The sequence below is a fragment of the Sylvia atricapilla genome, chromosome 3, assembly GCF_009819655.1.
Source record: "Sylvia atricapilla isolate bSylAtr1 chromosome 3, bSylAtr1.pri, whole genome shotgun sequence".
NCBI classification, from domain to species: Eukaryota; Metazoa; Chordata; class Aves; order Passeriformes; family Sylviidae; genus Sylvia; species Sylvia atricapilla.
The window spans coordinates 67671455-67696340 of NC_089142.1; the positions used below are offsets into that span (position 1 = coordinate 67671455).

Below are 24886 nucleotides of genomic sequence, written 5' to 3' on the forward strand. Positions count from 1 at the left end.
TCTTGCATAAGTTAATGAAAGAAGCATTTTGCTTTTATTCTGGAAATTTCAGCACAATTTCTGAGTAACTTAAAAAGAACTTAAGAAGAATCTAAATGTGTCTGGCCTCTGTAGCACTGCTTAGTTATGTGGTGGGTAAAAGTAGCCTTTGCCTTCTTTCCTTCCACCTATCTTCCACCTATTTTCACTATGCAGAAGACTAGGCTGTTAAAAAGGTCAAAGGAATTCTACAAATAACTGCTTAGAGTGCTAGTTTGTGAACATGAAGCCCAAAACTTTTTATTGGGTGACTTGCCTAAAACCTTTTTCTTAACAGAGATTAATTTTTTTATCTGCCTAAAATTACAAAGGCTAGGAATTTTACATGGTCCTTGTACAGTGTATGGAGCTGTGAAGATTAGACTGACAGTCTGAATTTAATAGATCTTGCTGAGAAGCAGGAGACTAATAGCTGAGGTAAACTGCTTCGTGATAACCTGCCTAGGTGGCTTCCAAAAAAAATGAAGTGATCTGTAGACTGAACTGCACAGTATTGGGTACTGCACAGTATTGCAAATCATGGTTTTCCAAAGCACCTGTTTTTGAATGTGCAACTGAGCAACCAAAATAGTTCAGTAGAGGCATCACTCAGAACTCCTAAGGACTGTTGAAGAACACAAAAATTCGATGTCTGGTATCAGGGATTCCAGAGGTGGGGCAGACACCTGCACTCTTTATGCTGCCAGTAGGGAGTTTGGGAGATTAGCCTTTAAGTGTACATAAGACAGTCTGCCAAAGTGGGAAATTATTAAACTTCAGGTAATGCTGAAGAAATGAGTGTTTACAGAGCCCTACATCTCATAAGTGGAGGTTTCTGCAGAAGTGTTCAGAAAAAAAAAGGTGGAAGAAAGATTAGGAAATGCTGCAAGATGCTGCTTAATGCTCCCATGTTTGGATGTATCTGCTGAGATTTTCAATCTGCATGGAGAAAGGTGCAACTGCAGGCTGGGGAGGATCACTATGAGGATTGAATGCATTGGTTAAATTACATTCTTGAACTAAAGGTGATAATATTTTTGGAGCTGTAAGATGATGTAATTAGATCCACAGTACAGCTAGACACATTTTTACCCCCTCCCCTTAACTTTCAAGCCCTCATGTAAGGAATGGCCCCTGGTGCCAGTAGCCGGAATGTCACAGCTCAGAGCTGGTGAACCTTTCAGGGGCTCTGAGATTTCACAGATGCTTTTAAGGATCACTGAACATGACTTTACTTCAAGATGAGGAAGTCCTATATAACAACCAATTTTACAAGTCCAAAGTTCAGTTGGGAGCTGTGCACACAAAGGAATACAGATACTGAATTCTTCACTGATACTGTATTAGCCTTGCATGAGAAGAGATTAGGATCAGCCTTTCTTTGCTGAAATTATTTGCCTGGTACCGCCAACTAGCAGTAACTATGTCCTTCCAGCCAGGAAACTACCAAACAAGACATTTGTGTTATGAAGCCAACAAGTAATGCAAACGTTGTGGGAAAATTACCATTAGCTTCAGAAAAACAGTTATGTATCAGCATTGCTGAAACTGAACCTCATGACTTCAGATGATTTGATATCTCTGGTTTCTTCAGCTGGTCTGGTATCTCTGAAGTGAACCTTAACTAAGTCTTAATTTGGTTGAAACCAGGAGTGTAAATCAATGGAGTATGGGGTGATTCCTATTATATTTATAGCATTAGAATAGCATGGCACTTTTCTTTACATTTTCTCCCAGAAAAAAATTGTATTACAGCTCCTTTGTCTTCTTCAGTTACTTCAATATTTTGCCCACAGTGGTTTTCCATTAAGTTCTTACTAGATCTCTATACCTAAGGTCATGGAAAGAGAGAATGTTAGTAGATAATTATCAGTGGTGTATTGATACTAACTTATTGTGAGCTCAAACTTCTTAGAAAGACATTTAATGGTAGACTGAACCATTCTCAGATGTCTTAAGTGAGCCTGGCAGGTGGCTTCATGAACTTGCATAAGCAGGAAAAATCAGAAAGCAGAAATTTTGGGTTACCTCTGGCTTGCAGGATTCTATTGGACTGGATGTCCTTTAAAAGAGGAAACTTGTCCAGGCACTTTGGGGGATACCTCTTTACCCATGTTTTACAGAACCTCTTGAAATACTGGTGGTCTTGCAAAGCCAAGGGATTCTCTAATGTAGATTAGGATTTACTAGGCTGGATTTATTTGGCGTTTCACACAAGGCAGAAAACATTAACCTTTAGAGTTTTCCCTTGTCCATGTTTTTTTCCTCTTTATAGCTAGGTGGAAAATAATTAATTAAAATTACAATACAATTTTAAATATGAAAAATAACTAAAGATGCAGCATGTTATTAAGTGCAAATGAAAAATAATTTCTATTGGAATTGCAGGATATTCTAAGAACATAAATGTTAATCTGTTGTTTTAAATTAATTACTTCCTGGTAAACATTTTTTTGAATATTTTTTATTTTTTTTATCAGTCAGCTGTCAAAATAACTTATCTGTAGGCATTTTCTGGCTTCTTCAAACCGATCAAGTATTTTTAATGGAAGTACATTTTTGTGCTGCCTGAAATGTGTGAAATATCGGCAAGTCTACCTGAAGACAGATCATTGTTTGATCTACATGACAATATATTTTAAACTTCAAGGATTTTAGGCTGATATTTCCACAGAGTAAAATTATTGTCTCTATTGAACTAAAATAATTTTTTCCATTCACTTCATTGAGGTCAGTATTTGTCAGATAAAGCCTCTGAAATATTTTTAAGTACTTTTTCTGCAGAGAACCTACCCATCTGCCATATTTTCTTTTCCTGAGCTTGCTGAGCACAGTGGGCAGGTGTGAACTTTTTTGCTGGAAACTTTTTGTTGGTAGAAAGCATTGCAGTATTGCCCAGTGCATGAAACCTTGCAGGATGTTCTCATCTTCTACTGTACTGACCTGTTTAAGGATTCTGTCTTGTATTAAACGTCCCTTTTGTTTCAATCCTGCAGTTATTCCTTGGCAATGAATGATGGATGTAGTTTTTATTAGACTAAGAACATTTGTGTATCCACTTGATCATAGCTTTGCGTTGGGTTACAAGAGAGTATAAATGTAGCATTAGTTAAAAAAACCTACCTCAACAACTGGCATCTCTCAAGAGTAGGAGTATATTGGTTACTAAATAACAGTACATAATAAGAATGTAATAGCTAAGAAATAACTAATATGGGTTGTAGGTTGCTCTTAGGTGAAAGACTCTTCCCTGGCTTTTAGGAAACCAGGCACTGCGATGTCACCTCACCTGTTTATAGTAATCAGAAATATCAGACTATATCTAGGTAAGGAAACAGGTCCTCATAGGGAAAATGTCAAGGAGATGCCTTTACTCTCTATATTAATTTTAGGGAACTAGCAACAGTAAGCAAATCAAATTTCAAAACTTATATAAGTTTTGGAAGGATGAAGAAGGCAGATGGGAAACTTGAATTCTATTCCAGTGTGTGTTCAGTTTCTGTTTGAGGGCAATTTCATTATCTTATTTGTCGTGCTCTGTGGGAAAGGGAATGTTGGACGGTGGGTACAGCTTCACAGAGCGCTGCTGTGCTTGAAGGACAAATACCATAGCTTTATGATAACAGCTGTTGACAAACTATTCCACACCTGTTAATTACAGGTGTTACAAATAGAGAGGAATTTGGGTGTTTGCTGTCATGACGACATTACAGATGTTTTCTTCTGTGCAAACCTCTGCAGTTGGCCTTAGATCTTTGAGGATGCGGTTGTTTGTCATCCTGAGACCTCTGGGAAAGAAGGCACTCAGCTGTCCCATTCAGTTTTTGGTGGTGGAATTTGGCAGCTCCATCAGCTGGTTTCGCAGCAGCAGTGCAATTGCCAGCCTTCTAGTTCAGTGCATCTGTCACTGACTCCAAAGGGATCGTGGGGGATAAAGTGTGCATGGCACCATATTTCCATCTTCTCATCTAACCACCCTGGCTAATTAAGCAATTTTAAATCCTCTGTCTTGAAATTGGTCTTCAAAGATGGTTTAAAACTGTGCCCAAATTTGCCTTACGTGGAAAATGGCGTCTGTGTCCTTTATGCATATTTAAATATGTTTTAGGAAAGCTGGCTTATTTTCTAATGATTTATAACTTACATTCATCCTCTTCAAAAAATAAGGCAGTATTTCCTCTAAATAACTGAAATATTGGAAAAGCCAAGACATTCTTCAAAATTTTGAATCTTGACCTCCTTTTCCAAAAGTTATGTATTCTACCTGCAGCAAAAGAGGTCAAACTGAGTCTTTAATTCTGAAACCATCTGATAGTATTTGCATTATAAACCTGGTAGTTTCACATTTAGCAGATCCAGTGTGTTAAACATCAAGCTGGCTTTGAGTTGTGGTTTGGTCACCCTGCAGCAAAAAGAATGGTGATTTATTTCTGTGATAGCACAAAACCTAAAAGCCTAGGAAGATGAGAAGAGAGATGACAAAATTAGGCAAAAAACCTCCACAGCCTATTAAAAAGATAGTTATTTGGCAGATAATGACTGCTCTATGTTTTATATATTTACATATATATATATATATTTATTTACTTTAAAAGGAATTAAAGGAACTTTGAGAAGTTGTCTGTCTCTTCTCCTGCCTGTTAGGATCAATTTCACTGAACATAATCTGTGGCAGATGTGATTTTATTTTTTCCTTTTGCATCACATTTTCCTTAATAATTCTTATGACGAATCTACAAACTTAGGCAAATCAATTCCAATGCCTCACTATCTGTATCGTGGTGCTTGCTAATAGGAATACTGTCTGAAATCTTATTTGCTAAAATTACTAGATTCGAATCTATGAAGACTAAAACCATAATTTCATTCTTTGCTATTGCCTTTTATGCATTTAAAAGCTATTAACATCACTCCTCTGGACTTGGCTTCTTTGTATTAAAGATCCCTGATTCCTGCAATCTTGCCACATTGAGTTGGTATGTGTGTATATATATGCTCTTGTCTTCCTTCATTGTCTCCCTTTGGGAAGTCTACATGGCTTTCCTGAAGCATGGTGCCAAGAACTAGTTCATAATCTACTACTTTCCATTCTTTATTTGTGCACCTATGTTTTCAGGGGCAAAAACAGACTCTTGATTTGTCCTTTAAATCCTCAGTGTACCATCAGTGAAGGGTGCTGGTCATAGATCTGAGTTTAGCATATAAATTGGATTAGCTTCTGCTTTTGTATTTTTGTTTTAATTTCCAGGTGCAGAGGAGTTTCTTATCTGCTGTGGAATGTGTTTGGACCGATGTGTTCCTGTGATGCCTGTTGTGAGAGACATCAATGCTCACTGGAACAACAGAAAACTGGGAGAGTGTATGGAAGCTGAAAAAACTGTCAGTGAAGTACAGAGCCTTTAAGAACAAATATTACTTCACAATTGATTAAAAATTAGAGCTATAAATTTAAGATGGCAGTCACCTTTCCCTGTTTAAATGCCAGGTGATCCAAATTTTAAACTTATCCAACTGCTGCATGATTTCCATCTCATAGTTCTAATTACAAGTGAGTAGAGGGTGTGTTCCCTGGTGCTTATGACTTGCTGGTGGGTAGGGTGGGTTATCACACTTTTCTTCTAAGGTCTGGTAACTTTACAGGCTTTTAGGCCTGTATTCAGGAAGCCAATTAAGTGTTTGCTTAACTTCTACAGTGTTAGTTTAAAGCTGCCCTGTCTTAATCAGAGTCCTAATTACTAAAATATTCTCATACCTGCATGAGAGTTTAGTCCTATCTGTTGACTATTAATTATATTACATTTATTCTTGCATAAAAGCAGCTGCAGTTAAATGGAAAGCCTTAGCCCACTTGGTTCTCAGAGTCACCCAGGCTTTTGGAGAATGAAGGTGCCTTTGTACAATAACAAGGAAGAAGCTTAATGAACAGGTTCTGTACATAAGGCACGTTCCCTTTGACTGGCTGGTCATTGTGGTGCCTCTACGATGGCAGACATAAAGCTGGTGCTCTTTGGCATTGAAGCAGTCACCTGAGAGACAGTGTGGGGCCAAATGAACAGACTGCTTCAGCCTTATGCTGAATGAATTCTCCTGAATGTTTGCCTTGTGTTTTTCTTATACAGGTATTAGCAGCATCATGGCATCTCTTACCATGTCATTTGAATACACAACTTAGGCTTTTGCCTAAGGAGGGGAAAAAATCCATATGAATTCAATAGCAGAACAAGTGACCAACTCTTTTTTACAGCTCTTTTACTCTGTTCTGAAAGGGAGATTGGACTAATATTTGCATTCAAAATGTGTTATAACTTCTGACAGATTATTTTTTCAAGCTATAAACCAGCAGATTGGTTCTGTCTCATGAGTATTCTGGCAAATCTATTACCTGGGAAGAGAATGGAAAAGTGTTTCCTGCAACTTTTTTTGCCAAAACCACACTACTTCTTTGTTTGTCCTTATTTCAGTTTTGTTTAATTTTGCATTGCAGTAACTGCATGGACACGTAGCATCTTCACACAAAGAAAAAGCCACCTTGCCACCATCTTCCAGGTTAGACTCTGGATCAGGCAGGGAGAATCCAGCAAGGGTGAATGTTAAGACAGGTAGGATGATAATGATAATGGAGAAAGAGTGAAGCAGAAAGCATTGGTGTTTCATATATCATATATCATATAGATCATTTTTTGCAGTGTAACCAGTGGTTGTTGTTGTTTAATCACTTAAAACCCTGATGTTTTGGCAGTAGAAACGTTTGTATTTAAAAGGCAAGATACTCCAAAGTCAGACAGTAGGATGGAGAAGTTAGAGTACATTTTCATGCTTCTTTTTCCATGTTTAATATTTAGTTTTGCACTACAGTTGCAGAGCACATTTTCAAGATAAGATAAAAGATCCTCTTTTTAAGTACCACATATCTATTGAAGACTTGAGATAAATTCTGCATACCACTTTTGGAAATCTAGTCCTAAGTCAGACCTGTAGTGTTTAAGACACTTGCCATAATCAAATTCTTGTGTCTTTATAACGAAAGGAGGTTTTGATGGAGAGCTGGCTGCCCTAGCACATGTGCCTGTTCAAATATGCCACATCTCTCATCTGGCTTCCAGTGGCCACTGTAGAGGAAGGAGTGGGTGTCTCTCACAGGGTCTGTGTCTGATGTGTCAGCCTAAACAAACATCTTTGTGATGCTCTCGGGCATCTGAAATGGAACTACTCATCACATTCTATTCTATTATTATTATTATTAATCCTTCTCACTGCAGTGGTACAGACTGTACTACTAACATCAAGCCATTTAGATATAAGGACCATGCATCTCTTATAGGAAGCCAAAGCATGCAGTTTCATCTGTCAACGCTGCCTTTATCAGCCACACCCTCCCAGTTACATTAGCCTCCTCCGCCCTGAAACAGGTAAGATGGGTGACAGCTTTCCCAGGCCCCAGTCTGGAAGGAGTATCAGGGTGTGGTGTGGCCACTGGTTGGAGGCACTGTGCTTGTAGGCTGGAACTGGGAAGGCAGAGCAGCCCAGCTCTGGTAGGGGAGCCCAGAAGCACCACTGATCCTGCAGATCAAAAGCAGAAAAAGCCAAATCTTTTCGGCTGGATAAGCAAACTTGCCTTGCTGACTGTGTGGCTGCACCCATGCCTGTGTCCTGGGTGGGGGAGGTATGTGAGATCAGGAGCAGAGTGACAGTGGCTCACAGTCCAGAGGACTTAAAACTGCACCCTGGACTGGGTGACAGCATAAGATGATTTAAGCTTTATCTCGGGGGGGGCATGGTTTGCAAAAAGAAATATATCCAGCTGACATTAATTGCTGTTTTAGTTATTTCCAAAGGTGAGATAGAGGGTTTTCTATGTGCCATTACTCTTCCTGAAAGTGGAATTGTGCTGTCCTAAAATGACTATATATAGTGGGAATATATATTTGAATGAATATGCTGCAGTATTCTAATCAGAATGTAAAATTGAGTGAAAAAGGCATAGGTTTCAGTTGTTTTGGTCTGTGTTTAGTTTCATTTGGATTGCAAAATCTACAAAAATTGACCTTCTTCATCTGTCCAGGAGAATGATATAATTCAGGGACCTTAAATCAACACCTCACCCTCCATACCTAAAGGCCTAATGACATCAAAACAATGTTGAATATGGTACCATAATTCCCTTCAAGTCCAGGAATTTTGTGTTTATTGCCTACCTCATAATCCAGCTTTAACTGTAAAATATGGTAAATGCCTGTTTGTGCTTTCCATTTTCTCACTAACATTTTCTGCAATTTTTAGAGGTTGTGGTGGGGTTTTTTTGTTTGTTTATTTGTTTTGGTTGGTTCGTTGATTTTTGGTGTTGGTTTTTGTTTTGTTTTGTTTTTAACAATGGGAGGGGAATGGGGGTCAAATCATCTCTGGTTCATGTGTGTACTGAAACCATGAGTTTACATTCATAAACAGGGAAGATGGTGTTGAAAGGCTTGTTATAAGAAAGATAAGTAGCGTCCTCCACTGGCTACATTTTTGGATGAATGGTAGCAAGCAGTTGGTGCTATTCATCTTCCACTCAGTGGTGGCTGTATGTGAAACATACATGACAAAGCAGAGACCTTGGGGAGCTGCTGAGAGGCTCCCCAACATTATCTGTGTGAATGGCAGAAGAGAGCATCACCCCCTACCCAGCTGTATGTCTGGGCAACCTACAGAAACACTGGCACGTGGACGCATAAGCAATGTCGCAGTCCAGAATGAAAGCGGAGGCTTTGTAGGTGTGGGAACAGGTGTTTTCTGGATTGCTCACATTGATTCAAGTGATAGGCATGTCCCTGTCACCTATTTCTAATGTGTCTCTAAATCTCTTGTTTCTCTTAGATGCTTTGCCATGGATTTGGCAAGCAGCTTTAAACAAATAATATTTTGGTTTTTATAGGGGGTGGAGAATAGAGATAGAGAAGACTTTGTTGAAACTATAGTATCAAGGGGAGCTCTTTATGTCTTCTGTACAGTTATGCTGTAAATCCACTAGTAGCTCACAGTCTAAAGTTTGTTTCTATTATTTCAAAATCACCTGTCTTGCTTTCTTTTCTGTTTCGAGTCTGCAGTGCCATTGCACATTCTGCTTAAACGATACAGTTAAATTATTTAATCCTCACTCTTTATTTATTTTTTTTTTCATTTTCTTAGGTAAGCTTGAGAGTCCTCCCCTTCAAGTTTATAACAAAGATGTAGATACAGAAGTGTGCACTTGCTTTGATGTAGCTTTTTGGTTCTTTCATGTTGTTAAAACAAAGTGTTTGATTTTGAGGGTGGGAAATAAGGGAAAAAAACCCCACAAATGTCACTGTGTTCTTAATAAGCAAAATTTTGCCAAGTAGCAATTAGCACTCTTCAGTGTTTGTGCTAATTAAGAGCTTCTTAGGATCCTCTGAGAAGAAGAGGTTTTGCCAAGTCCATGGATTTTCAGACAGGTGAGCTGCTTTTAGCTTTACCTTTGCTAGGTGCATTTTTTATGTTTTTCCTAATTACTCTTCTGTTGCCCTGACATTCACCATGTCCTTGTGCTGCTCAAATCACTGATGTGATATGTATGAAGCTTCTCAATAATTTTGTGCTGGAGAAAAATTACAGAAGCTGAAGTAATCACTCAAAGCAAAAGCTGTTGTTCTGAAACTAAGTAAGGGAAGAGAGGAAGCTCTTGTTTTCCTAAGCCAAATTCTTTACTGAGCCTCCTTTCAAAATACAAGCAGAGAAAATCCCATGGGGCTGTGGTTATCACTGGCCCGTTGAGGTCCATCGTACTACAGGAATTGTGGTAAGTTCAGCTGAAACTTTTCTGTCTCTTCACACAGTGGGAATGAAAGTTTTCAGAGGTGTTGATCAAAATTTTTTTTCAAAGGAAGAGATACAGACATTTTTAGACTGAAAGCACCTGAAGGCCCCAGTTTGAATTGACATGCATTTTTAGGGCTTTCCCATTATGGAGACAAAAATGTGTTTCATCTTAACACTGTGAAATGTCTTCTTTGCTTTTGAGGATTTAGAATTTTACACTGAAAGTATTTTAAAATTAATTTCTGCTCGCTTCACCTCCTTCTTGAAAAGAAAAATAAGAGACAGTTCAGGATCTTATTATTTAGCTGATCTTAGGTGGAGACATAGGCCATTGTTAATATTTGCTACAATATCAAGATGAGGTTTCAATATATCTAGTTCTCATAGTGTCCGAAAATATTTCCCCTCATTCCTTATTTTAGATTCCTGTCCTCTTAATCCCATATTACACATAACTTTTTTAAAAAGTCTACTATTCAGCCAAGACATAAAAAAACAAGTTAGAAAAGTCTAGTTCATGGGTACATAATGATTTTTGTATTTTTTGTCTAAATCACTCATAAATGAGTATGTGAGCTGTGTGTGTGATCACTCATTAGGAACCAAAGTAAACCTATGGATCAGAGCATTTTCTTATGATCTTATTTGATTATAATCAGCTACAGTGACACTTAGCTAGTGGCACAGATGGCATCCAGTTGCTGAGCCATTACAAACACTTTCATCTGACTGAAAAAAACCTTCATCTGATCAAACTCCCTTGCTGCTTCAGTACGAAATTCGTGATTGCTTGAACCAGCACTAAGTGGTTAGGATTAGTAGAGTGGTGTAAACTCTAATGCCTATCTTCTCAGACTGCTTTGTAATAAGAGGAAAGAAACCAAAACAAACTCTGTATGGGCAATCTTCCTGATCACTCGTTCCCTCTCTTCCCAATCAGTTTTGCATTTACTGGTCACATGTGGACCTGCTAGCCAGGATCTCACTCTGTAGTCCTGTCAGAAGGGAAGCTCTTTGCCACTTCATTTGGACCATTCATTACTCTCAAACTTAACTCAAGTTAAGCACTTACATGCAGTGTAGTCTCGGTATCTTTTTTCCTTCTGTGTAATAACATGAGGGCATCCAAGATTACCAGAAGTGTTGTCTCTTCTCTAGATTCAAGGAAGAGCTGCCTAAGGTACATCTGGGGAAGAGCCCTTGCTTAGACCTGAAAGAGAAATGGGGCTTGTGATCTCACACTGAAATTCATTAGCTAGATGTTGGCTAATTCTTTCCAAGATGCTTTCCTGACATTTCTGAGAATAGCTTTCTGAAAGAGCCAAAGAGAAGAATCTTTAGATTTCATTTTACTTACTGTCTCTTTCTACTGAGCTTGAAAGTGTCAATAATGGAAAAATACCCAAACCTTAACTGTGGTGACACAGTTTGAATGGCTCGTGGCCAAACACTGTAAAAAACCCAAGGTCAGAATAAGTTAAACTGCACCTGGAGGCTCTTTATTATCTTCTGCTTGTGTTTGAGTCAAGAAGGTGCTCAGTTATTATGAGCCAAAAAAATAACCCCTCAGCCAGTAAGTCTAGAAGTTGGAATCCTTCCTCTCTGATGCTGCAAAATCATAAGTGCAGCTGAGGTTACAGGGATAGAAGTGGTCCTGAAACTGTTTACAGTAGGGGAGCTCCGGCACTTTTCTGTGGATGTGTGAGCAGAAAGTGTTGGTGATTGCCCCTGCCAGCTTTCTCCCTTCTTCGTTTGTCATAGGGGAAGATCTTCCCTGTTGTTATTAAAAGCTGTTTGAACTCATTCCACCCCGCAGGGCTCCTATATGATGTCTGGTTTCTTGTCACTTTTCTTGCTGGGTTAAAAAATGGATCTATCCAGATGACTCAGAATGCTGAACTTTCAAGTACAGGTCTGATCATCTGTTTATCATGCATCACTCCATTTCCTAAGTTCTGTATTTGAGTGACAGCTCAGTTCTGAGACTTTGTCCAGCTGCTAAGTTTCAATCATCATCATCATCAAAACTGGCAATTGTAGGTCTTGCCTTCCAAGTAGTGAGGAAGTTACTTCTTTAGCTCCATTACTAGCTTTCCCTCTGGTTTACTAGTCCAATGGCACGCTACTTTTGTTTTGTGAAGGGAGTCTGAAGAAACCAGCTTGTGTGTGTTTTTAATTACATGTTTGTTCAGCCCTTCGAGGATGTCAGGAGCTGTGAACAGCAAATGCCAAGTGATTGCCAGGAAGAAAGCTGCTGACTGCAGTCCATCATAGACAGAACCCTTCTGTGTAGCTGCCACTGCCTTGCCATGCACATACCGACCATATCTGATTTTGATTATAGTCTCTGCTCTGATGATAGTGCTGTCTCGGGTTCTCCTGGAGACAAAGTCTTGGTCAAGTGAAAACATAAGCAATGGTGTAGTCAAGGACAAAGTCAGTCAGTCTCCCCCAGATTCCAGTCTATTGACTCTTCTTTCTTCCTCATTTGGAGTTAACTGAAAGGCTAACAATCTCCCTTTAAATGAGCATAACTTGCTGTATTATGTTAGTCTAGACAAAGGAAATCAAATTAATTAGCAGAAAGACTGCAAATGTGCTGTGGAGGAGGACCTGTCATTAGAGTACCTCATTCAGGCTCCTGTGGCTTGCTGTGTATTCAGAATGATAGCTCTGGTCTTTGTCTCCACAGAAGAGAAATAGAATAATACTAGGCTTCAATTAGAGACACAACTATAATTCAGCCATGGGCAAGGAGAGGGGGAGGTGGGTAGGAAGACGGCTGCTCTGCAAAGCCTAAGTTATAAAACATAAAATCCCAGTTTACACATGGCAACAGATCCTTCTGAGATAGAATTACAGCCTTCATATTCAGTAGTGGGTCAGGTCTGTAAACCAGAATACAGACAGAGCAAATATTTACATTCTGTGTGTAATGACAGAGGGAGAATCACTGATCTGGGTATGAATCAAAGCCACAAGAACATAGATGTGGGACAGCCACGTGTTGCCAGCAGTGTGAAGTGGGAGGAATGAAGTAAATTTCCAGTATTTGGATGTTAAATTTTCTACAAATCATCTTGCTGCATTTAACTGAAAATTTGTCTTCTATTTACTTTCAGTTGTAACACACACTGCCAATAACAGTGTATAAATGGCAGTTTGCCCATTCATTCTGCATGCGATTATGTTTTCTAATATTTCTGGAAAGGTATTTCAACGTGTATAGGTAGTTAGCATTTTATGTTGATAGTGCCTTTATAATTCAATTTTCATTTGTATTTCTGACCTCATAGCATCTCAAAAGGTTTTTTTTTCTTTTGACAGCTGTTGAGCCGCTATGATTTGTTTTGGTCCATTTGACAGCTATGACGGTCAAAAAGGTTACTGTCAGTTTGGAAATATCAATAGACATGTAGTCAGGTAAAAATTCTTTTTTATATATTAGAAAACAACTTAAAAACAAGGGTCAAAAAATTTCCAAACTGAAGGACTTGCATCAAGGCATCAACTGGTGTATGGTCTAGGGTAGCCAAGAAGCCATGTAACTAAAGATTTTGAACTCCAAATGTCCAAATTTTGTTTATAAGCTTGCAAAAACACAGAAAAAAACCCGTCAGAGCACGTGGTAGCTGCACTTTTCAGCCCTTACAGGTGTGAATTATATTTTAGTTGTGTACATCAGGTTTTTCATGTAGAGACCCTGAATGAACAGGATTCCTTTCAGAGCAAAGCCCACAGCTGAGTTAAACATTTGAAACAAAACTAGTCCCTTAAACAGGGATTGTGATGGGCCATTGGTTAACCCACAGAAAGTAACTGCAAAAGTAAGACAAGCAGAAGGCTGGTGCTCTTGGGGAAAGAAGAAAGCAACTGGTGAATCTCCAAGTAAGTTTGTGAACAAAAGAGGTTACAAAATTTTACAGGATCAACCCAAAGATAATACCATGTGTGGTGTGCAGCAGTGACTTGTTCCTGCTTGGCTTCCTTCAACACAGAGTGCAAACAAGCTTTATGCTGTTGGGCCAGCTTTCACGGTGGGTATTAAAAACTTTGAGTTGACCCACTGTTAATTCAAGGTGTCTTGTGTCTTGTGTTACCTGTGAATGTTAGAGCTCATGAAGTTTGATTTTCTATGGGTGTGTTCAGTGTGCCAGTAACCCTAAACGTCCCCTTTGCTACTCACACCTCCTGTTCTAAATTGTGATACCATTGACTTGTTCACCCTGTCCCCTTCCCTGAAATATTTTTCATACATCTCTGTGTACCTAGGAGAAAACACAGTTAGTGTAATGCAATAGATGTTTCAAACCTGCCTTGCTGTCCAACCCACTTGAAATTTGGCAAAGGAAAAAAAATTAGTTGTGAGGAGGTGTCAGATGTGTTGCTTATAAACTGAAGGAAAGGCAAAATAGGATGAGAGGATTGCCTAGATTTAGCCTTGCTGAGGAGAAAAAATGCTTTTCTGTGAAACCAATATTTCTGCTAAGGCACTTAGTTATGTGTTTGTATGGCATAGACCTGGTTGGAGCTAGCGAGCTGCATGGGGTCAATACCTGTTTTATTTGCTCATTAGCATAGATCTTCTGCACTCTGTCCCCAGAACTGCTGCAAGTTTTGGTCAGGAGGACTGATGCTTTGTCAGGCAGATTTAAGCAGAGATAAATGTAAATGAAAAATGCTCCAAGCAATAAATTTATGCCATTTTAAAGACAACTGTATGAAAATTCAGCTGGAATGGTTCTTACAAGTGACATACTGGAAAGCAGTGGGATATATAGCTCAAATTTTGTTTGTATGGGAATTTGCATACTATCTAATTGAAAGATTAGCCTGTGGGATATTAGGATAAGAGCAATTCTTACTTGAACCATCTGTGTTCCAGCTCTATAAATAGGATACTGGCTTACGGATATTCATAATATAAAGCCTAGACCATCAATAGCATTCTAGATTTTTCAAACAGGAGCATGACCAGAGTCATAATGTGGTAACTGAGGATAGTATCTTGACAGAGAGCCTGAAGGAATAAAACTACCTGAATCTACCCGAAAATCTGGAAAATTTAAAGGTTACTTCCCTACTAATTAATCTAGTGTTTCTTATATACAAGATTACAAGCCACCTGTTGATTTTAAAAGTACTTGCATTTTTCTGGTCATTAAGAGAAGCAAGCACTTCTTTTGAGCACTTTTATGATGCTTTAGAGATCTCAGTTTTCTCCTAGAACAGAAATCATTAAAATGCCCTCTTTTTAGAATGATGCAAGTACAGTTAGGAACATATATTGAAGATTAATGGTCATCTCCCTTACTGAGGCTAGAAAATGAACTATGCATTCTAGAAGTGGTAGTGTTGTTTGAAGCTACAAAGAAATGAAGCTCCTAAGTCCATCCCTGTTCTATAAAAACTCAGGGAAACTCTATTGGAAATTTTCATACAAAACAATTTTCATTTACAAGACTATAATGTTTTTAAATAAAAGCTTGCCTTAGGGTAACAAGTCTGTATTTCTTTGCAAAAAATAATAGTATTGGTGCCATGCAGTGCAATTGAAAGATGTTGGAAACGGTCCATTCTCAGTTAATTTCTGACCTCCAGTAACTCACTTCCCCTCTGAGCTCAGTTCTGGTCCCGCCATATGTTGATCACCCAGTCAGTCTACAAACATTTGAAGTTGTGTCGCTTAGTCAGGCATTGGTCTCAGATGAGATTTCTGTGTTCTGTTGTAATGCAAACAACAAAAATATAATGGAGACTGTTCATTGCAAAATAGTCTTTTGTAGCATTGATTCTCCAGTGAGGAAGACTCGAAATGAGCTATTGTATTTAAATGCTGAACTTGCCCCATTCTTGTGTTGACTGTCCTCTTTTCCAACAGGCTGAGGGATGGTCACAAATGAAGACATTTGCTCAAGCCACTGCTTCCCTTCACATTTAGTTTTTAGTTTCCCAAGGGCAGAAGTCTGCTGTTTTCTCCTGAATGAAATGCTGCCAAATGGGAGTGTAACAGCTGCCTTCAACACAGAAGAATAAAGTTAAATGTAGGCTGTTTTTACTTGCTGGACAAAATGTTCATGTGCAAACAGAACTGAGTTGCCTCTTTGGAGCTCTTTATCTTGTGCTGAAAAGCTGAGAAACACTGAGGAAACTAAGTATCTTTTCAACTTAGTTCACTCTTGCAGGGAGACATTTTTTAGGCTCCTAGGAGAATTATCAGTCCTTTCCAAAAAAGCTCTTCTTGTATCCATTCCTTCCACCCCCTGACTGTAGCATTCTTCAAAACCAGGTTGTGAGGAAGAGAATCAGCCTCATGGACAGCTAGCAGAAATCTGGTTTTATTTTGTGGGTTTTCCCTCCTCCCACTCCCCCTTTTTTACCCAGTGTTGCAAATGCTGCCAGCACTGATGACTACCCAGACACTTCTGAGTAGGACATCTCACTCTGCTTGGGACAATTCACATGTGCTCACCAGGCAGACATTTCTCTGTGGTTGGTTCTAAAACCACAAGTTCCTGAAGCTGAAATAGCAACAAAATTTAGCTTTTAATCATAATGATACAAACCCCCCCCTTTGTCCAGTTACCTGCTAGTATTCAGAGTGTGCTCCTAATCCCCTAAAAAAGGCTTTGCTACATTATCACAGGTACTATAGGATGATTTTGCTTTAACATTTCTTGCAGCTTTCATTTCTTCTCTTTATTTCACTTTCCCTGTTTTAAAATGATAAATGCTGACACAATTGTTGAATCAAAATCTTTGCTACTGATAAATACAGGGTCATATGAAGTTAATAGTGTCCTTCTTCACTGTATTACCTGGCTAACATTTAGCCTTACAAAGAACCCAAACCAACAAAACTTGTATCATTGTTTCTTGCACTATTTTCTTCTAGTTGGGGCCTTAGTAATTGCATCTATTATATGTGTGTGTGTTTTTTGGGAAGCACTGGTGTTTATCATGGACATAATCACAGAGGACGAGTAAGGTTAGAAGGAACCACAGTGGGGCATCTGGTCCAGCCTTCCTGCTCAAGCAGGGTCATCCTAGAGCACACTGCACAGAAATACATCCAGACAACTCTTGAATATCTCCAGTTGGGGATACTCCACCACCTCTCTGGGCCATCTGTTTCACTGCACGGTCATCTGCACAGTGAAGAATTTCTTCCTCATATTCAGATGCAATTTCCCATGCATCAGTTTCTGTCTGTTACCTCTTGTCCAATTGCTTGGCACCACTGAGAAGAGCCTGGCTCCATCCTCTTGGCACCCTCCCTTCAGAATCTTTTAGGCATTGATGAGGTCCCTTCTTAGTCATCACTTCTTGAGGCTGAACAGGCCCAGCTCCCTCAGCCTTTCCTCATAAGAGAAAGCTTCCAGTCCCTTAATCACCTTTGTTGTACTGAGGATCCCAGAACTGGATCCAGCACTCCAGATGTGCCTCATCACTCCCTCGACCTGCTGGCAATGCTCTTCCTAATCCATCTCAGGATACATTGGCATTCTTGGCCACAAGGACATGCTGCTGGCTCAGGGACAGCTTGTTGTCCAGCAGGACCCCCAGGTCCTTCTCCACAGAGCTGCTTTCCAGCAGCTCAGCCCCCAGCCTGTGCTGGGCAGGGGTTATTCCTTTCCAGGGGCAGGACCCTGCACAGGCCTTTGTTAAAGTTCAGTCAGTTCTTTTCTGGTCAGCTCTCCAACCTGCCAAGGTCCTTCTGAGGGGCTGCACAGCCCTCTGGGCTATTGGCCCCTCCTCCCAGCTTTGTGTTGTCAGTGAACCTGCTGAGGAGGCGTCTGCCCCTTCACCTGAGTCATTGATGAACAAGGCAAACAGCACTGGGCCCAGTGCTGGACCTTGGGGGACACCACAAGTGACAGGCCTCCAACCTGACCACTTGCCACTGGGTACAACCCTCTGGGATCTGCCATTCAGGCAGTTCTGAATCCCCTCACTGCCTACTCATCCAGCCTGCACTTCCTGACTTTGCATATGTGATGTTGTGTGGGACAGTGTTGAAAGCCTCACTAAAGTTGAGGGAGATAATATCCACTACTCTCCCCTCATCTATCTCAGGTTTTTGTTTCATGGCAGAAGGCAATCAGGTTGGTCAAGCATGATTTGTTATTTGTGAATTTGTGCTGACTTCTCCTGATCACCTTCTTGTCATTCATGTGACTAGAGATGGACTCCAGAATGAGGTGCTCCATCACTTTTCTCAGGGTTGAGATGAGATTGGCCAGTACTTCCCTGGATTCTCCTTCTTGCAGTTTTTTAAGACTGGTGTGATATTTCCTTTCTTCCAGTCCTCAGGCACCTCTCCTGACTGCCATGGCCTTTCAAAGATGATCTTGAGCAGCCTTACTGTGGTGTCCACCAGGTCTTTCAGCACTCATGGACATAGCCTGTCAGGACCCATGGATTTGTGGATGTCAGATTTTCTTAGGTGTTCTCTAACTCAATCCTTCTTCCTTCTAACATTCCTTCTTCCTTCATCCTTTAGAGATGCCCAGGAGATGTCGTATCAGACCAATGCAAAGAAGATGTTCAGTAACTCTGTGTTCTCTGTTACCAGCATCCCCATTCCATTTAGTAATGCATCCACATTATCCTTAGTTTTCCTTTTGCTATAGTTACATTCAAAGAAGGCCTTCTTGTTCTCATTGACATACTTGGCCAGATTTAAGTCCAGAATAGCCTCAACCTTCCTTGTCTCATTTCTGCTTCTCTATATTCATTCCAAGTGGCCTAACCCTATTTCCATCTTCTTAATGATAAAAGTATGTCAAAATACCAGGGCTGACTTGATCAATACTTTCCTTCCTCTCCGGTCTTCTGGAGCTGTAGTTCACAACCAGGTTCTTTGCTGACTCTCCTCACAAACTCCTGATTCCGACTTAAAAAAATTAGAGACTTCTCTTTATTCCCCCAGCACTAATACTACTTAACCCCAAAACAAAACAACAAAAACCCATCAACAACAAAAAACCCCACAGGTTTAAATGCTATGCAAGATAAGGACGATTCAGCCTGTGAAGAGTTTAATACAATAAATCAGTGATACAATATTTAGGTCAATATACTTTGTGGTAGGGTGAGAGTGCAAAGAAGAGCTGCTGGATTAGTGTGGTCCTTTAACACTAATGAAGTGACCAGCTGCATTTAGAGAGGTTTCAAATGAGCTTGTCTTAAATTCCTGAAGGAAAGAATAGTTCTGTGATTTTAAACATGAATTTCTCTTGGCAGTAATGGCAGATAAGAAAGAGAGGACAAGGAAAAACCCAGCATTCAACCTGGTGAGTTTTAGTGTCAAGGGTTAGTTTACTTACCAGTTTTCTTCATTATTCCTTCTGTCTTAAAAATAACACATAACACATTGCTGAAAGACAGGAATAATGGGCTGAGTTGTTGGTTTGTCTTATATTTTTTGTGCATGGATCAAGAATTCTTCTAAACTCCTAGCCTTTTCAGAAAAAATTCAAAATAAAGCTCTTGGTAGTAGAAAATCTATTCAGTGAGAGCTGAATTAATATAATGGAACATCCTTTTAACTATCATGGGCTGTCTCCACCAGTGTCTTCTACATACTCCATTTTGTTGATGTTTTACTTTATTTTTCAGTACTTTAAGCTCATTGTTTTCAGGAACTGTCTTGATAAGTAGAACTTCAAAGTTCTGGCAATTTTGGGGCGATTCCTCTGTTCTGAGGAATGCAGGCTGGCATTGTTGAAACTTAACTTCATCTCTCCCTTTCAAAAAACAAAAGAAGAGCTCGCACAGTAAATTGTGGTTCCTGACACCTCCAACCTGCAGGAGGACCTTTCCTGGTTCCTTCAAAGCTTCGTGGTGTTCCCTGTAGGCAGTCTTGACTCTCTGGGGGAGAGGTATTGGTGCAAGAGAAAAGGATGGATCTTCTCTGTGGAAGGGATAGAGAAAGATGGAGGATCTCCATCCAAGAGAGCGAGTGAGGATACTAGGCATTTATTAAGTCTGAAAGAAAGGTTTTCTCCCCCACCCTTCTACTTTTAGGGCTGTGATACAACAAAATAGCTTTCTTTCAAATCACTATAGAAGGTTCTTAGAGGACAAGAATTGAAAAATTTCTGCCTGTAAATTTTTGTATTTTCATTAATTATTTCTATTTAAGTAATTGCTGCCTTTTGTGTTTTGTGCAGTGGTTTTGAAAAGTGATGCATTGTACTCCTAGAACATGGTAACTACTGCTATAATGTAGATCTAAATTACTGAATCCTAGCTGCAGTATTGTGGTTTTCACATTTTTAAAAGTTTGGTCTGCCCAGCCTTCTGCTTGTTTTGTTGTTGTAGCTGGCCTCACTCTTGGCAATTTAGTAATGGGAATCTATTAATGATGGAACGATTTAATAAGACTCCCATGTCTCTGCAACAGGAGATACAGTACAGTGTTCAGTTATTGCTAATGCTGTTGAGACATGAGAGAAATAGTTTCCAAAGGATAGTTAAAAAAGTTAGCACCAAATACCTCCCTTGCACAAAGATGCCTGATTAGTCTTTATTGAAGTCTTTATGAGAACATTGTACCCTTAGAATCATGCCTAACTATTAATAAATTAAATAAATAGCATTTTTGGCTTCCTGGTAGAGAATTTGATATTTCCTGGCTTTCCACATCTGTTGCTAAAGCCAAGTTTTAGTTCTTTGAAAAGCTATTGCCTGGCTTGTCTTCAAGGAGCACTTCTTGTGTCCCATCTTAAATGTGAGAACTAACCATGTACATCGTGTTCTTACATTATTATACATGTGACTGGTTTATACAGATTCTTTTTCTGACTAGGTCTAATATGAAAGTAAGGGGGGAGTAGAAAAAAATTTTGGATACAGGGCTTCCTGCCTTTAGCCACGATCAAGGGATCCCTAAGAAGAGCTCTCATGTCTCTGAAGTTTGCAGGGTGGAGACTGGACTCAAGCGATACAGGTGGTCAAATGTGGCCATCTATGTACTGTACTGTGTCGTGGGACCTGATTTAATCTAGTCTGTAATGCGTGCATTTTGCCGGTAGTTAAACAGAAATATTTGTCCAAGGGAAGCTCTTCAGCTGTTAATTAAATTTAATTTTTTCATAAAGCAAAAAAAATCTCTGAATTTGTTTATCATCTTTGCAGCTACTGGCTCTTACAGTACTTGAGACTGTATTTCTGATGGGTGCATGATAGGTTTTAGTACTAAATCTTCTTCATACTGTGATTAAGCTGAATAGGTAGTCTCAAATTCCATGGTAAGACAGGTTTTTGATTTTTTAGCTGTGGGTTGGGTTTTTTTGGTTGGTGGGGGTTTTTTTGGTTGTTGCTGTATTTTGTTATACTTTGTTCTGTTTTAAATTGTCTGCAACTTTTATTTTTGAATTCCCTCCAGAAAGGCCTGGTGAAGAGATGATTGTATCATACCTATATCAGAGAGTTGGATGCTTCTAGGAATGCTGATAATGCTGAGTGCTTTGTAGGTGCTACTAAGTAGTTGCTAAAGCAAACAAATGTGTCTCGCAACTCCTGATTTCCTGAGCAACTAACATAAAATATCACAGTTATCTTTCAGTTACATCCCTCTTTCTTTCTGTCCATTTGCAACCTCGAAGTAGGCTGGTCTTCAAACCAGGAATTCCCAGCCAGAATCTGCATCCTGAGCTGAGAAACTGGTCATGACTTTGAAAACTAGAGGAAACATCAGAGTGGCCACTCAGCACCTATGGGCACTGGTGTAACCTCCTGCTCTGCCTTTCAGACTGTATCACCCACTTCTTCTCAGGGGGACTTCTGCAAAACTATGAACTTGAATTCTGAAGAGAGAGCTTCCCTAAGCACAAAACTATAAGCTATTTTGGGGGTTATATGTCCTGCTCTGAAGCTGGACTACTTTCAAGAAAGCGTGAGTTTCAGAGCCAGAAGGTGGATATGCAGAAGGGGACCTGCCTTGGTAGGTACTTTATGTTACCTAGTCGTTGGATACAAAGAAGAAATAAAGCTAAGGGTAGACACAGTGATCCTGGGTCTTCCCCTCCTCGCACAGTGACTTGATCTCAGAATGACAGAGCTGGATTTTGACATTCATGCTTCCATGCATGAATGAGGATTTTTTTTTTTTTACACTTCTGGGCCTGATAGTCCAGCTCCAGCATGTTGGGTTTGATGAGTTTATGATGTCATAATTGATGCTGATTTCCTTATCTCAAATAGAAAAAAACTTGCCATGTGATATGTAAATGCAGCCAGGCCTTGTTGGGTGTCTTGTCTAAGGTTAAGTTTTTCTCCGCTCACACATGGGAAAAAAGGGCGTGGGGGGAACTGGCAGCAGCTGGCAACAATGCTTGGAGAAGTTGAAAACTGTCACAAAGGAGCTGCCACTGGGTCTCGTATGGGGACCCCCAGTGCAGCAGGAATGGGGGGCCCAGGCTGGCACTGGTGCAAGTTGTAGGGGCGTTGGTCTCTTGAGGCAGTTCTCCCTTGCATGGTCTCAGCTTCATGCTGTTTCATTCTGTTCCATCTAAGTAGGGCAGAGCTGCCCTGTCCTTGCCAAAAGCCAGATTCTTCTCCAATACGTTTTGTGTTTCTTCTCATCCTGTTCTGTCTGCAGACAGACAGCATTCACCGTCTTGCTTTGCATTCAAATTGAGTTTGCCAAAATGTTCTTTCTCTGGGAGTCCTGAAGTTTCTCTCCTCTTTGCATGTGAGTGCTGAAAATATACGTGTAGTCCTTGGCAAGTTGCTGGCACCGTGTGACCTTGTTTGCACCCTTACTTGCTTGAATAGGGGATTTGTGTGCCAGGGCTTAGAAAGGGGTGATTTGCAGACTAGTAAGGGGTAACACTGTGATTAGAAATTCCACAATCTGACAGAATGCACATTTGACCTGCTAGTGCAGAATAGATTATTACTCCCTTATGTAAATATTTTAAGGTTCAGGTTTGATAAGGATCGATGACAGAAGTCAGTGGTGCGTTCCTATCTGTTTTTAGAAGTACTTGTATGTATTGCAGTGTTTGGTTTATAACTGTACAATAGCGGCTTTGATTAATAATGCTTTATTAGTTATAAACACAGACTTACTGAATAAATCCTACTTACTCTATTGAATGGCTCTCCATGCCTACATAAAACCATTTAAGCAATTAGAATACTGCTATAGTATTTCTCTATATTGTAAACTTTGAGTTGTTAGTTCATAGAATTCAGTTTTCCTGAATTCCTACATAGGATTTCTGCGTGACCACCAGTCTTGACACAAAAACGAAACAAGTCCTTTCAAGTTGCATTTTATAAAGAGAAAGGGCAGGCGTGGTAACACAGAGTTTCATAGAATTGTGTCACGACAGTTGGAAAAAACCTTAAAGATCATCCCAACAAAAGAGAAGGGGTTGGGGGAATGGGTGTGTCTCTCCTTCTGACATTTGCTGTCCTCTTCTGTGCCAGGATCAGAGAAATGAGACTGGAGAGGCAGTATCCCAAGGGTTTCAAAAGAGTAGAAGAGTATGCCTGAGAAATGTGGCATGAGGCATCTTGTGGAGAGCTCACCTCTGTCTTTTTCTAGAAGACAAAGGTTTGTAAATCTGGTTTCTTTTCCTCCCCTTTCTATATAAAACACAAAGCACTGGGAATCAGTTGTTTTATCTACTACTGAAATGCAGCCATCAGTGCAGAATAACATAACAATTTGAAAGGAAGCATGGAACACTATATTCAACTGCAATTAATTACCTGATTAGGTTTTGGCCTGGCTGTGTGGGTTGACATCCAGTGGACTTGGCGACAATACCTGCCAGCAAAGCCAAGTCTAGTCTTGCTTCGTTTAAAGACTCTGGACAAAACTTCTGGACTTGCATGCTGAATGCTAAGCAGTGTAGTGTGAAAATAGGCCACTGATTTAAAGTACCCATGGCTAAAGTGGGGAGATGGCATGGTTGCAGAATGAATGAACTTTTTTGTGGTTTAGAAATACTGGTGGTTCTGTTTCAAGCATAGACTCTGGTAAAACTTAACTCTGCATCAGAACATACTCTGTTTACAGCTATAAGATCAGCACTTTGTTTGCTTCAGCACTTCAGGCTTCTCCCCCTAGAAACTTAGTCCAAGTCTGACACTGAGATCTTGTAGGCTTAGAAAATAACCTTTGGGATGTTATCTTGCCTAGCCTGCTAGAGTAATTCTTTATCTTCACAGAAGTTAAACATATTAGGTTTAGTTTATTAGGTGAGAAGCATTTGTTACTGCTATTCTTGTCTTCTTTTGCACCTTTACTGCAAACCCTTTTTTGATCTTTTGGTGTCATTGTTTGGAAAGTGACATGTTTTCCAGATGGGAGTACCTATGCAGTATCTGAAGTGTCTATAGTGTTAGCCATTATAATTATCAGTGTGATGGTAGTTTTTTTTTTTTGTCTAGGAATCTCTCTTAAAGGAAAAAAAATATAATCATTGCTTGGAAGGGTTTGAAGCTTTACTGAGATGAGAGGGCTAAATCTTCTGTGCACTATAAAAATACCCATTAAGATTAAGTGAATAGAGCACTTCAGAAAGAGTTGGAAGTGTTTTGGTCTCCAAATGGGAGGCTTCTGTGCACCCACTTCTGGCATTGAAGAGACCGTCTGTTCTCTTTTCCCAGGGAAAGTGATATGAAATGAACTGCCAAATCAGCAGTTCACTAGTGAGCATTGACTTTATAAGGCAATTTAGTACACCTAGTCTGATGTTCTGGAAGCACATCAAGCCACATTACTAAAATGAATCGGAAAAGAGCTGGTAAGAGATGCTCCACAGAACAAGAACACATAATAGACAATCATAGGAAAAAATATTTTTGCCATCTGGCTGACTGTTTTAACTTAGCAACAAGCTTATGCTCTAACCTATTGCTTAAAATCTAAAATAAATATTGAATCCTCTCATGTTTACAAACCTTCTTAACCCATTTGCCCAAGAGGCCTTGCAGTTGTGAAGTCCTCAAAGTTGTGTTTAAGCATTTCCTCTTACTGCAAAAATAAATCCATCAAGGTTTTGGCCTCATACAAAGACAACAAATACAA

General features: G+C 39.7%; 1 protein-coding gene across 2 annotated transcripts in view; it reads left to right on the plus strand.

Annotated features, from left to right (window-relative positions):
- Nucleotides 1-24886, plus strand: part of GREM2 (gremlin 2, DAN family BMP antagonist) — a 41817-nt gene that overhangs the window by 13120 nt on the left and 3811 nt on the right. Inside the window, exon 1 of one of the 2 annotated variants that reach the window (XM_066315669.1) lies at nucleotides 23166-23404. The exons of the other annotated variant lie outside the window; for it this stretch is intronic. Within the exon in view, the coding sequence (XP_066171766.1) occupies nucleotides 23337-23404 (68 nt within the window). The 5' untranslated portion in view covers nucleotides 23166-23336. Of the gene's footprint in view, nucleotides 1-23165; nucleotides 23405-24886 lie in introns of those variants that run through there. 2 annotated transcript variants of the gene reach the window in all.